The sequence below is a fragment of the Lagopus leucura genome, unplaced genomic scaffold, assembly GCF_019238085.1.
Source record: "Lagopus leucura isolate 7727_CA_CO unplaced genomic scaffold, USGS_WTPT01 Super-Scaffold_100040, whole genome shotgun sequence".
Classification (NCBI taxonomy): domain Eukaryota; kingdom Metazoa; phylum Chordata; class Aves; order Galliformes; family Phasianidae; genus Lagopus; species Lagopus leucura.
In genome coordinates, this window is record NW_024962289.1 from 2,753,940 (window position 1) to 2,768,797 (window position 14,858).

The 14,858-nt window shown below is 44.9% G+C and overlaps 1 protein-coding gene across 2 annotated transcripts in view; it reads left to right on the forward strand.

The window, feature by feature from the left end:
* LOC122186829 (protoheme IX farnesyltransferase, mitochondrial) overlaps positions 1–14,858 on the forward strand; it is a 94,490-nt gene that overhangs the window by 45,163 nt on the left and 34,469 nt on the right. For both annotated transcript variants that reach the window (XM_042883780.1, XM_042883781.1), the window contains exon 5: positions 14,655–14,725. In XM_042883780.1, coding sequence (XP_042739714.1) covers positions 14,655–14,725 — 71 coding nt within the window. The remainder of the gene's footprint in view (positions 1–14,654; positions 14,726–14,858) is intronic.

The following is a 14,858-nucleotide window of genomic DNA, read 5'->3' on the forward strand; positions in this document are numbered from 1 at the left end:
CTGGCTCCTGCTCTGACAGCTGCACCGTGGCCTCTCTGCTGCTGGGAGGGCTCTGCACGCTTGCTGGTGCCACCACATTTTTAATTGCAATTGCAGCCTATTAGTTTAAGATCATTAATCAGAGCTAGAGCTTTCCGCTGCCTTTTATTTCTCATTCCACGTTGTCTGTGATAGTTATAGGTGTGATGTGCTGGGCATTCTGCTTGCTGACACGCACGCAGTGTCCCTTTCCCAGGGGACACTTCTCTGAAATCTGCATTTCTCTCTGCAGCCTGACAGGCTGCTGCTGTAGCCACAAAGTGACTTTTAATCCTTTCTATTTCTCAATGCGAAAACTTTTTTATTATTTTCCAAGGTGAGGATGACATAAATGTAAAAGTGCCTCCTGTTACTTGATATTTAATTATGAAAGCATCCGCTGGAAAAATAGCATGGGCCTGGTGTAATCAGCGCTGCCACAGACCTGCTAATCTTTTCATTTGGTCTAGACATCAAGGATGCTTTGTGCTGAGCTGGCTCTGCCCTGATAATCTCAGACCTTCTGGACTGCAAGTTTCGGGACTCTTTATGAAGGGGAAAAACTCCTCCATAAGCCCCTTTGCTGTACGTGTTCCTCTTTCGGCTGATAAATGCCTATTTGATTAGTTCATGGAAAAGGTATTTGGGTGAACCTGACCGCGGAGGCAGCTCGGCTCCGTGCGAGTGCCTTGATGTCTGGGAGCTGGGAGCCCCTGTGTGCTCCCAACCACAGCCCGGCTGCTGGGGCTGCGGCTCTGAGCTCTGACAGCTCTGCTCAAACATCCCTTCCCTTTGCCATGCCACTTTATTAAAGGTATTCTTTAATTTTGCTCTTAAAGAGATCCCCGTTCCTTGGCAGTGGATCAGAAAGCGATGGACGCCTTTCCTTCTGCTTTTGGATGCATCTTCTGTTTTTCTCCTCCTCTTTGTTAATTTCAATAATCCTCCTCGTTATCTGTTTTTAATCAGTTCAAAGATGATAAACTCTAAAATAATGGCTAACAGAGTGCTTTCCCCAGCCTACACATTCGTCGAGCACTTTCAGTCTGCAGCAGGGTTTCTGTACCGACTTTAATTAAGGAGCGGGTGGGAGGGCAGCAGGGAGAAGAAGGGAATTCCCTTCACCTGGAAAATGCATTGGGAAAGTCATTCTGGGTCAAAACAAAGAAATCCCGTCTCTCAACAGTGGCCAAAACCGATTGCCTGAGGAGGAGTGGAAGAGTATAAATGAGGTTTTATATTTTTTATGGACTGGTTGCTTTTTGGGGTTTTTTTTGTTCTTTGCATGGAAAAAAAGCAACAGATTTTATCTGCCCAGGAATGACTCCAGTGCTGCCTGAACTCTACTGCTGTCTGGTCTGGCACACTGCAGGGTCTCACTGAGGATCATGCTTGGAAACCAGGATAGCCCTGCTGCTGGGATGGGTGGAGCAGCCCCAGTGTGGTGCTCCGGACCAAGCAGGGTGAGGCCCAGCTCTCCTCATCACTGCCATCTCCATAGAAATAGGTGGTTGTGGCACGATGGAAATGCAAACCAAGGGGGTGAAGAGCAGTAACTCCTTTTCCTGGATGGCATTGCTGTGGATGATGCTGTGTGAGGTGGCTCCAGACTACTCTGAAGCTGTATGAGAAAGGAGTCTAGAAAGTGAGCAGCTGAGATGGAGATGCATTGCTGGTTCCATTTGAGCACTGCATCCAGGCGTGGGGCCCCCAGCACAAGAAAGACACTGAGCTCTTGGAGCGGGTCCAGAGGAGGGCACTAAGATGATCAGAAGGCTGGAGCAGCTCTGCCGTGAGGAAAGGTTGAGGGAACTGGGCTTGTTTTGCTTGGAGAAGAGAAGGCTGCAGGGAGACCTCATTGTGGCCTTCTAGAACTTGAAGGGAGCTTAGAAACAGGAGGGGGAATGGCTGTTTGTGAGGGTGGGTGGTGGAAGGACAAGGGGAAATGGTTTTAAACTGAGACAGGGGAGGTTTACGTTGGATATTAGGAGGAAGTTTTTCACACAGAGGGCGGTGAGGCACTGTTCACAGGTTGCCCAAGGAGGCTGTGGATGCCCCATCCCTGCAGGCATTCAAGGCCAGGCTGGATGTGGCTCTGGGCAGCCTGGGCTGCTGGGAGTTGAAACTAGATGATCATTGTGGTCCTTTTCAACCCAGGCGGTCCTGTTATTTTCTCTTGGTTTTCCCTTGTTCTTTCATGTCCTTTGGTACTGATGCTGGGTGATAGCAGCAGTGAAGCAGTGTGTGATGGTTGCAGAGCTGCAGAGAAGATAAGAGTGCTGGCAGCAAACATCTCCAGCCTTCCTGATGCATTTTCTGTTCATCCTCACCATAGAATAATGTCTTTCATAAAATGAAGAAATTTTTTCTTATTATTTGTGGGAATAAAAGGCAGGAAGACAAAGCAAAATACAATTATCAGATTGCTTTTTTTTTGGCTTCGTCACATTTTAAACAACTAACACAGGGAAAATTTAAACATGTTTTAAATATGTTTGTTGTTAATTCCTCCAAATTTCATGGCAACACCCCAGGGGTGGGCTCAGAGCTGACCAGGTTTTCCCCTAACTTTGCGCTGTTTGCAGGCCTCCGTGCCTCTTGTCTGTAGCTTATCAGATCACGGTGCCAGATTATCTCTCTGCCAGCTTTGAGAAGCTGCACTCAGTTGTCAGCAGCTTGTCTGCTAATAGGCACAACTGTTCTCCATCAAGGCTGCTTGAGCAAAGCATCTGGAAATGTGGAAATTCAGAGGAAATCTCACTGGTTCAACCCAATGGAGAAAACCCATGCAGCTTTGGAGGACGGACTGCCAAACTATAAATATTTATATAGTAAATGCATATGCTTGTGTGGAAACGAAGTGCTTCCAACCATGTGAGCAATCCTCCAAACCTGTTTTGTGTACGTTTCAGTGCAGAAAATACCTCTCCAAGTTTTATGTGTATGAATGGATGTTTAGACAGGAGTTGCCAAGGAGCACCAAGGAGGTGATGCGCAGCTGCTTCTCTCTGCAGCAAGGCACTTGCATTCAGTTTCTTTCACCTGATTACTGTTCTTTTATATATATTTTTTTATTTTTATTTTTTGGGTGGGAGCACACGTGATATGTTTTGCACTTATTTCTGCAGCCACATATGTGGTTGTTTTGCATAATGTTTGGGGTTTTTTTGTCCATTTTTTATACAGTGAAACTAAGGGTTTCACCTGCACTTTCCATCGGTCTGTTTAAACAAGAACTGAGACAGCAAAGCAAAAATGGTATTTACTAAGTAACACAGCTTGTGTGTTTAAGTAACTTGTATAACCAATTAGATTTCATTTTGTTGTTAATACTCATTGAATCCAAGAACGGCCTGGGTTGAAAAGGACCACAATGATTGTCTCATTCCAACCCCCTGCTGTGTGCAGGTCCGCAACCAGCAGCCCAGGCTGCCCAGAGCCACATCCAGCCTGGCCTTGAATGCCTGCAGGGATGGGGCATCCACAGCCTCCTTGGGCAACCTGTTCCAGTGCCTCACCACCCTCTGTGTGAAAAACTTCCTCCTCATATCCAACGTAAACCTCCCCTGTCTCAGTTTAAAACCATTCCCCCTTGTCCCATCATTATCCACCCTTGTATACAGCCATTCCCCTTTCTGTATATATGCACCCCTCAAGTATTGGAAGGCCACAGCTCCTGTCACAAGGATTAACTGAGTAGATGGGCTGAGTACCAACTTCTACCAGCAGAACTCTTGGTAGGATGCCTGTGCTCAGCTATCCGTGATTTTCAGTGTCTGCTTTCATATCTGTCTCTTTTTTTTTTGTCCAGTACAGCACAAGTCATTGTAACCGTGTGCTTTTTTCAGTTTCATTTCATGCTTCCTCTATAAATCTTCGTTCATAAGAGGCATTACGAAACGTTGCAATTCATTTCAGCACTTCGTGTTTAATGATGATCACATAAGCACATGTTGGGACCTGTCAGTGCAGGAACTGCGCTGTGATGAAATGGTGGCATGCATTTAAGGACAGGGCTACCTAGGGAAATCCGTTTGGATTTTAGTAGGACGTCGATTTGAAAGCAGATTTATTTTCCTCAGAATTGTTTTCTTTTATCACTACTTTTATTTTGCAGTGAGAACTTGTTGCAAATTTGGTTTTGAGTGGCAGAGTTGGTGTATGTCAAGTAGAGATGCTTTCTCCATGGAAGAATTTTGAATGGAGTCCAAAAGCAGATGTTTCAACAGATTATATATTATCTTTGTTGTAGTAATACTACAGTGTTCATTTAGTTCCAGTTTGTAATGATTTATTTTAGATTCTGAGAGTTTCCATGAGAATTCTTGGTGACTTTCTGTGGTTTTTAATGTTTTTATGCTTGCCCAAAGGTACTCTTGGGTGGATGGCATCATACCTGATCATCCCTGGGCTCTGGGACAAGCAAGTTCTTTATCTTACATTTGCCAGCAGTGGAAGCTGGGCCTTGTGCTGGATCTATCTTTTGTCTTCTCATGTATATGTTCCTATTTTCCTGGTTTTGCTGGAAGATCAGACACTGTGATGTGCTTCCATTACCACACAAAGACTTCCCATGCTTCTGGATTTAGATCCACGGAAAATAAAAGCAGTGTCCACGAGGCAGAGCCTGACTTCAACCCCCTGTGAAGACCCTCATCAGTTCTGCTGTGACTGCATGCACCCAAAGGAATGAGGCACAGGGCTGATTTCTTTCTCCTGTAGCAGTCAGGAAGCATCGTATGAACTAACACTTAACAAACATGTGTCCCATTGGAGGCACCTGGACGACAAAACTGCCACGAGCAGCATTTGCATGTCAGTATTAAAAAGGCGCTCCAAGTGCGTGGCTGCTTTGGGTGACATCCATGGTGACACCCACAGTGTGTGCAAGGCTGTTGGGCAGGCAGGAAGCTCTCCTTTACTCACCGTTTTGCCAAAGGATTGACAAATGATTTTCCATGAGCCCCATTCATTCTGCCACGCTGACGTTTCTGTGCCATTGCAGTCCTTATTGTTGTTCTTTTGTTTAAAGAGTGGCCTACTGAAACAGAGAGGGCCATGCTGCCCTATTTTTGTTTAAACTCCTACAGCATTTCAAAGGCTCGCTGTCATAAAATAAATAAATTTAAGCAAGCAAATAGGTCATTATGCTTTAAAAAGCCACGGGAGGTAATGCTGATTTGGTGTCTTAATTGGTTTCCAAGCTAAAATTAATAGTGTGTGGAATCCCTCTTAGTAACATGACTCAGAACTATTTATTTTTCAACTCCTCTTTTAACTCCAGCTGAGATTGATGGGCATGTTATCTTAGCGTTTGAGAGATGCAAGCAGTATTGGAATGACAAACATTTCTTGACAGCTTTAGAAAGATGGATGATGTGATGCCCTGCAACAGGTTGGGCTGTTTGTGCTTTCTGATGGGTCCTGATGGGGCTGTTGCCTCACTTTCCATCTTAATGAAGGTGAGACCTGTTTATTGGTCTGGGGTGTCTTTGTAACTTGGATTCTCCATGCAGAGGTTTGTCATCCAGCCCTTAACAGAAGGGCATAATGATGGCCACCCTCATTTAATGGTCCCTGCTTGTGGTGATGTTCTATAAGAAGAAAAAACTACTGCATTTTACCTGCAAAACTGGAGCTAATTAAATGCATCTTATACATCTGTTATTTGATTGTTTCTGTGTTTGGCAGTTGTGCATATTCTGCACAAAAACGTGGTGTTTTGAAGATAGAGCCCTTACCCAACTACTTTGCTCTGGGTAAAACCCCTCGGCTGGAACAGAAACTCCATCTAGGTTTGTAGGCAGCTCTCAGTGCCTTTTGATCAGCAGAACTGGGATGGCTTTGTGAAGGAGCCCGTGGTCTGCGAAATCAGAAGGAAATAATGGCTGTAATAAGGATACTGATAGCTGCCTGTTAAGTTCCATGCAGATGGGAGAGGGGATGGCTATTTGTCTTAATTTGCTTTATTGCCAAGCTGCTTTTAAATAAACCCAGTGCCATACAAATGTAGGTAGTGTAGCACCCATCAGTGTGCCTTTGATAAGTCTTTCAACATTCTCAGCTCTTCCTAATCAAAGAAATGAGCGCCTTTTGGAGCCGAGTTCTCTTGCCAGTTAAATGTAAGTCTTCCAATCCCCTGCAGATATTTCTTGCTTCTTTTTTTTTTTCAGACATCTGAACAACGGCCGAAGTTGTTAAATTTCTGTCTGTGTAAAAGAGATGCTTCTTTCTCCATAGTCTCAGTAGATTGCCGAAATGCTCCATGTGTAAGAACGTGACTTGCAGCTCTTGCCCTTCTCAGCTCCCCCTGACATCAGCTCTTCAGTACCTCACTGAATTAAATCTCAGGGGATGATTTTATTAATATTAAGAGGCCTGAGCTGCTGGTGCGTCCAGCAGATCGCTTCTGTGACAGTTGGGCAAAGTTATCAGGCTGTTCTGCTAGTCAGTGTTGATGCCGTTTTACACCCTTGTTCACACTTAGAATCTTGAGCCCAGATTTTGTTCCTTGTTTTTTGGTGTGGGATTTTTTGTGTTTTTTCTTTTTATTTCCCTTTCTTAATTCTGGTGGGCTTTTGAGGCTTTTTTCCAGGAGCTGAGGGCTCTTCTGCCAAATGCCGACAAACCAAAGCAAATTAGTTTTTCTCAGGTGTCAGCAAGTGCAAGGAAGAAAGTAATTTTGTATTTCCAAACCTTAAGAAGTGTTTAAGAGTAATTAAACTGCATGTATGCAAATAAATACATAACCTTTCTGTGGCCCAAAGCAAGCAAGCCTGCTGCTTGTGTACAGTGCTACTTTTGTCTGTATTGTAAGAAAGAAAGCCATGAGCAGTGAAAATGAATGCATCTATGCATGATATAAGAGCCCACTTTATGGATTACTATTCGGGTGCCTGGCAGGAAGCACATTGTGGTGGATTAGTATTCTTATCGTCAGAGTGACAAATTATAAAGAGCTGATTAAAATGACCTGGATCCTGGACACATGGGTAGGCAATGGGAGATGTGTGGGAATGATTTAAAGCTCACCTTTACACTTCTGTGCTCTGATCTCCTGGGAGAAAACAGAGCAGCAGCGACGCTACTTTGTTTTATCGCTCTCTGTAGTAGAGTCCCAGGGGACCAAAAAGCGGCTGACAGCGATGCTGTGGAGGGCTCAGGATCCCTGTGGTGGGTTCCTAGAGAGCAGTAAAGGCTTCACATCTTGGCCAGGCGCTGGGGAAGCTGCTGCCTGTTGGCTCTCAGTTGCCATCTGGAGGATGCTCGTGCCTCCCGGCTCAGCGTTATGCACATCTCCCACTTGCATTGGGCAGCAGAAATACTGCCCTAAGAGTTCCTGAGGAACAGCTTTCTTCCACCACAGGAATTTGTCTAAGCCATTTTCAGTATCGGGTTTTATCTGCAGTGTTGCTCAAAGCAGCTGCATTGTGTCCAGAGGACCCGGTCTGGTGTATTTTAGGACACAGAGTAACTTAAACCAGATACCGACCTTGTGCAATTCCTATCTTCAGCAAAGAGATTGTTGTGTGCAGTTGTGTTTGTTTTTTAAATTACATGTTGTCCTCGTGGCACGCTGGTGTCACGACAAACGTGATTTAATGCCAAGGAATCTCTTTGAGAGCGTGGCGTTGCAAAGGGATTTGGGGTGTGTTTTGGTAAGCACAAAAGTGGTGTTTTTCTTCAACTTGGCAGTTGTTCCTAAAATGCACAGGAATAAAATAGTTCTTGAAGATCAGAAAACATGTACCTCTACTTCAAGTAGGCATCAACTTGTAGTTCATCATTTATACACAAATCCTGTGCATGGGTAGGTGGTTGACTTTGGGTGACTGCAGTCCAAGTGTTGAATTTTGTACAAATAGGTTGTTTTGTCTTGTTATTCCAGGGAAATGCAGTGTAATATGCTGCCTCATAGCCTTATCCCAAGCCTGGGTAGAGAGGACTGTGTAAAGCTTAAAGGAGAGAGAATGCCTAGAGTAACCAAATGCACTGGAAAGGATCAGGAAACGATCCAGGCAGAAAGGAACAGGAAAGGAAATGTGTCCAGGTTGGGTCACTGTTGGATCAGTACAAGGGAAGGACATGAGGTGGAGGAAAGATTTAGATTGGATGTCAGGGGGAAGTTCTTTGCTACGAGAGTGGTGAGGTGCTGGAACAGCTGCCCAGAGGGGCTGCGAATGTCCCATCCGTCCCTGGAGGTGTTCAAGGTCAGGTTGGATGGAGCCCTGGGCAGCCTGGGCTGGTATTAAATGGGGAGGTTGGTGCCCTGTGTGTGGCAGGGGAGGTGGAGGTTCATGGTCCTTGAGGTCCCTTCCAACCCTGGCCATTCTGTGATTCTGAGGTGGAGCTCAGAGCTGTGAGACACATTTATAGCCATTTGGGTTTTAAGGTGCAGAGGAAGAGCACAATGGTGCCCAGGTCCATGCCCAAAAGATGGGGTGGGAAGGCGTTCACAGCACCTGGAAATGGCTGCTTTTGGCTCAGGGAGCCCAGGGGTGGTGACAGACAGGTCTGAAGTTATTCACACGACTGAAGACCGCATGTTGCCCTTAATAACGTTTTCCTACTTCATGGTCACGACTGTGCCAATCCTTGGCCATTGCAGTGGGATCTGCATGGGCAAGGAGGCACACTGCTGTCTGGACCGTGTCACTGACACTCCTGAGTGTTAGCACAGCCATGCTCTATTCCAGCTCCTTGTAACAGCACTTGTGATAGCACCAGAGGACTTTGTTTGGCAAAAGTGTTGATGAAGAGGCCGTCAAGCCACAAGCCTTTAATGACTTGGTTTTCTTGGTCTCTAATGGGGTTTGGATGAGCTGACAACAAATACAGAGTGGACACATCTCCCTGCTGCCCTGGTCAGCTGGGGGGAAGATAGATGTCACTCCTGGAGGCACATTGGGTGGGTTTGGGGTTTCCCTTTATTTTGGAGCACGGTGCCTGGAGCGGCTGGGCTGGCATCTCAGCTCATTTCATGGGCACTGAAACGAGTTCCCAGCATACCATGGGAACTCATGACACTCTCTGGTTAATTGTACTCAGTGTTTAAGCACAAAAACCTGTAAGATTTCTCAGGGCAGGGGACGGATATCCCTGAGGACCCTCAGAAAGTCCCATGCTTGTAAGTGGCCAGAGAAATAGCAGCACGGTCTCTCCTGAGCGCCTAAAAGCCAAGCCTGCGCAGCATGTCATTAATCTTCCAGGACAAATAAGTGCTAATTGAAGTCTGCGAGTCTTTGCATTCTCAGCCTTGAAAATATGTTTCTGAAGTGACAGATCTCCACACTTTCTCTGCAATTACCTCCTGTCCTCTTCCCTGCAGATAGCAATGGGCTGCTATGAGGAACGCGTCTTCAAAACAAGCAGCGTGGCAGCTGCTTTACCTAGCAGCTTTCCTTGGCTTCACTGGAGAGTGACAGCGTGGGGTTTAGCTGTCCTTCTCTACCTGTAGGTAACATTGTTCAGGCTTGCATCAGTCTTGTTTTTAATTAGAATCTTCTTTGAAATGGAAAATATTAAAGCAGGTCTATAGCTAGGCTGGGAAGTGCAGAGCCAGAGGGTTTTCAGATACTACTTAAAAAAAAAAAAAAAAAAAAAGACAAAAAGAAAGAAAAAAAGCCATTTCTAATCCTTAAAATATTTGGCTTGCTTTATTTTCATATCTTGAAGACAAACAGGTGCTGCGTGCCCTTTATGATTCTCAAATATACAATCTCCAAGCCAGCAATCTCTAAAGCCTTCCCTTGTTTGTACAATTAGGGTGGGATTTTCAGAATCACTCAGTATTGGTCTGCCTGTGCTCTCATTGAAGTCAAACTGCCATTGACTTCAGTGAGAATAGTGTTAGATCAGTGCATGAGTGCTTTTGAAAATCCTTCCCTTGCGTGTGTTTTTTTTAGGCACATCTGTGTACAATTGAATAAAAAGACCTTTGTAATATACTTTAATTATTCTTTGTTGTTTTCATATAAAAGTGATTGAAAGGAAACCAGGAGAAAACCTATAATAATAATCTCGACTTTGATCTTATTTACCATAAATTATATGTTGTGTTTTTCTTTGCTTTTCATGTAATTATATGTTACTTTATCACAATATGAGATAAATCACTGGAAGCACATGGAGTAGAAATAACCAGATAGTATGGAGGGGAAGAGGGCTCAAAGGAGGAGCTGGAGCAAGAGGTTTTGCTGAGGAGAGGCTTTGCCACCGCTGTCCCAATATCTCGGTCTCACCCTTCAGGTCATGGGTTTGGAAATGGGTGGGTTTGCACTGTGGAGCAGGAGGTGGCGTCCCTGCAGTGATATCCCCGTGTTCTGCTCCCCTGCTGTGCCACCACTTGGCCCAAACTGCCCTGTGCTGTTTTGAGAGCTTGGGAGAGGAAGAAATCCGTCCTGAGAGCTGTTCTGCTGCTGAGCCACCTGCAGGCTGCTCAGATTAAAGGTACGAGGAGCCAGGGGCAAAGCACGCCTTGTCTGGTGCCTCACTTAAGTCCCCAAAGTCAAGAGGGATGACTTTAAGCACGCCTGCTTGCACTGCAACTCAATCTGCCTTGCTTTAATTGCAGTGTATCCATAAGCTGTTTGCATTCGGTAGACGCTTAGATCTGGGGTGAGACCCTGGGAGCAGCACATCGTTTGGAGTGCTTAGAATCAGGCTGTAGGTTTTGTGCTCTGTGAGAGCACAGGGCCTTAAACAGGGCCTTAAACCTCCTCTATGGTCTGTGTTGGTCAGGAGCCTGTGGATGGGGTGGGAGGGCTCTCTGGGTCCTGCCCAGCCCTGGCACTGGTATTGCAGCAGGGAGATCCCCAGTTGCCACAGATTAAACTGTTTTGTAATAGCAAGGTTACACTCTGGCTTTAGACTCATGAGATTATCAGTTCTGATGTAAACGTGTGTTTAGAGTTATAGGGAAACGTGATGTCAATACATGGAGGCCAGTTGCCCCTCCAGCATCTGCTGTTGCAGCACATGACCCAACTCAGAGCTGGCTCTGGGTGCTCAGCTTCCAGCAGAGTGGATAGGAAAAGCTCACTGGCCTCCATGTGAGCCATCCATTTGATAAAGTATACGACATGTTGTTCCTCGTAATGTGCTCTATTTATGTTTGTGTGTTAACAGGAATCAGGGTATTGAATTGTCATAATTCAGGAGCTGAAATTGTTCCCGCAGGAATGACCACAGAAGGCAAACAGCTCGTGCTCAGACTTTTCCATCCCTAATTAATTGCAAATAGTCAGGCCACTCAATCTGAGAACTTAATAGGTGGTGGCTGTATTTAACTGCAAATCAAGTGCTCGGTGATGGTGCGGAAGGAGTGAGCTTGGGAGTCCTGCTCGAGTCTAAATTATGTAATTAATGTGTGTCCCAGTCAGTGCTGCGGGCTGCTATTGCCAGGAGGAAGCCTGAAGAAATGAAGCAGTCTGCAATGTTTCACTTAGAAACATAGAGGAAACCAATATGAAGCAGCTAAAGACAAAAAGCACGGCTGTAAATAACTGTAAGCAGTAGTGTGGCAGCTAATCTAAGATTTGTTAGATGTTTAAGATATCATTACTGTATATTAACTAGATGAGATCTACACAGAGAGTCTGGTGAGTCTGCCAGAGAAATAAACCACAAAGTGTAGCTGATTTATTTTTTTCCGACGTTGTGTCTTGAATCTTCATACACACTGATAAAAATTTAGGATGGGGTCTGGAGAACCATTGCCAAGTTTTGTCACTCAGGGTTCGTAGCTGCTGTAGGTTTAACCCTCCTGCTGCCCTTTGGTGGCTGCCTTCCCAAAAACCTATGGGAGAGAATTCTGCCTTGTCTGTCTGGGCTGATGCATTCAGGCTTCCAAGGAAAAAGCATCTTGAGAGCTTCTGAAATATTTATTTATCCAGGATTCGTGCTGCTGAGTTCACTGTTTGCTGAAGCAGGCGGTGCTGTGCTGGCCTGGCATGACGTAGTATGTTTGAGTTCACTCTTTCATTCCTGTGGCCATGATGTTTTAAATGCACATCTTTACATCTTCCTGGAATATCAGGGGAAATAATTCCAAGTGGAGAGGGCATTTTATCAAACATCTGGGAACAAAATGTAGCAGGTTTGATCCATGGCATCTTGCTGACATGCAATCACAGCTTGCTCAGTGAAAGAATCCGGGCCATTACAAATAAAAGGATTTTTCTTAGCTGCTGTTCAATGAGATATGTAATTTTTTGCGTGTAGTTGACATAACAGATTGTTCAGATTGTCAGATTTAGAAAAGCAAAGGAGTTCAGACCTAAGCCATGCAGCAGTCTTAATTCTGGAAGCAGACAGCAGAAGTCTGTGTACAGCAGGGACTGATGCTTTGGGACTGCCTCACTCAGAGCGAAGTTTCTTGGTCTAAATATGTTCTATCTACTTCTATCTAACTACTACATAAAATATGCAGCAATGTGTCATAAGCTGATTCTGTTTTGTCACATCATACCGAATGCATACCTTTCAGTTCTCTCAGCAGTGTTGAGCATCCAACTGTTCTTCATTTCTGCCTTCTTATGTTTCAGTTGGAGTTTAAAACTTCCACGTTATTGCAGTTTTACCCATCACACACTGAACGCCTTCAGCTGTGAGTATTTAAGAGCCAGGATCTCTGTGCGTGCCCAAGTTTCAGCTGGACGTCAGCTCTGGGCGGTCAGTGCAAATACAAAATAAGGGAGGTTTGTGCCAACAAAACGAAACAAAACTGCACACAGCCCAAAATATTTTCGGAAGAGAAAGAAAAGAGTTTGACTCTGTAGAATTTTCCCTTGCATTGCTCTACCAGTTTGATGTCAGATGATATTTTTTCTTCGTTTAGCATAATTGTGTCTGAAATGTAACAGTGAAACAACCCATTAGCAAAATGCTGAGCTGTCAGAAGCAATCACTGCCTTCCAATCCAGACAGAGTGCTTTCACTTCCCTGGGTGTACTTGTTGCCATTTTGTACAGAGGGTCTTTGTGAGACCCCCAGCACTCACACCGTGCTGCTGCAGCGATGCAAAGCCGACCCACACCTCAAAGCTGCTGTGCATTGCTGCCTTGGGGCTCGGTGCTGCTGGGCTGGGCAGCTCACAGCAGGGATGTTCTGGGACTTTCATGGCCAACGGGGTACCAGTGGTATCCCCTCGCCTCCTCCTCTTCCTTTCTCCATCTCATTTGTTCCCAAATTTGGGCACTTTCAGGAGCATCTCAAAATACGAAGGCGATGCCCACTGCTGAACCCTTTGGCTTTAGGGCACGCTGTTGGCAAGTTGTATTCAAGCTGAAAAACTGTATCACGTGGGTCTGAGCACTCACACAGGTAGGATTTTCCTATGACCTCAGTGTGGGGAATGGTAGAGCTGTCAGGAATACAGCTGAAGATCTCTCCTTCGGTGCTGCCCTTACAAAAACCTTTATGATTTCCTTTAATCCCATCATTTCTTCACAGCAATACTTTTTTGTGTGGATAAATGTGGGAGATGCTTTGACTTTTGTGATATACGAATGAAACAAAATCCATAAGCATTTCATTTTTTACACAGATTTTGGCACTGTCAGAGCCAGGATGTTTGCAAACTTTGTCTTTTGTCGTGTGAAAGGATGCATCAGCTTGATGAAGTGACATAGATCTCATACAGCAGTCACCTTAAATCCATCTGCAGTCTGACTGCTCAGCATGTCGTCGTTCTGATGCCTTGAAATCCTGATCTGTTGTGCTGCTTTTCCTACACGTTCACTGTAATTGGGTTCCTACCCCAAAACCTCAGACATAACGTCAGTAGAAGATATCCTTTCTATAAATACATATTGCGCTGCTTATAAATAGCTTTTGGTGAATCTCTGAAGTATGGTGGGGTTTATATTTATATTATATATATATATATATATATATATATCAGTTTTTATTGCTATTTTGTCCATGTAAAACGAAAGGGCTTTGTGCTGCTGCACGGAAAACCACACTCAGCTTTTCCAGTGCCATTTTCTGTGAAGCAGCTCTACAGAAGCCTGCAGGAATTCGTGGTGTGCTGATAGTGCTGCCTCAGTGTTCCCACAGGCGGTGTTTAAAGTCAGATTGGGTTGTGCTGTTAAATAACAGCAGATGCTGTGCTCGCTGCCTGCTGCCCAAGAGAGGAGCTCAGTGCAGTTTGGGTGGCATTTCACGGGAGCTGATTGGTTTTGGGGTGGGTTACAGGTTCTCGGATGTTAGATCTTAAAAAACGGCATCTGTCTTTAAAATATCAGAAGCACAACATTGGTGAGGGCTGTTTGGCTTAGTATAAAACCGGGGGCAGAGCTGTGTGTTGTGCATGTGTGTATTTAGCAGTGTGTATGAAGGCCCTGTCAAACCTCGAGGACTTGGAATCAGCCTCTGCTTCAAAGAAGGAACTTCTGGGGACTTCAGCAAACTATTTTTGTCCTCCAGGTGATTTTCTTTCTAAAGGGATGCCAGAAGTATTACTGCAGACTATCAAAGCTCCATAAAAGGAGTTTGCCATTTCAGTTGCATTTCTGAACCTTCAGAAACGAGAGATGAAAGCACGTGCAGATGCAGACACGGCATTCCACGCGTGGCATGGTTTCCGGATCCTTTCATTTTGATTCTTCCCTTTCTTTTTTTTTTCATTACAGTTCTTTGAGGTTCCATTTGACTCGAATATGAACAGGACAAAAAACAGACCCCTGGTGCGCGGACAGATCAGGTAAGGCTGCACACACCTGCTGCAGCTAATGAGCATTGGGTCTTAATATTGCTTTTATCTGTCTCCAAGTGTCTCTCTTGCTCTCTTCAGATGAGCAAAAATAGCAATTTGCAGACAAAAGAAACGCATCTCT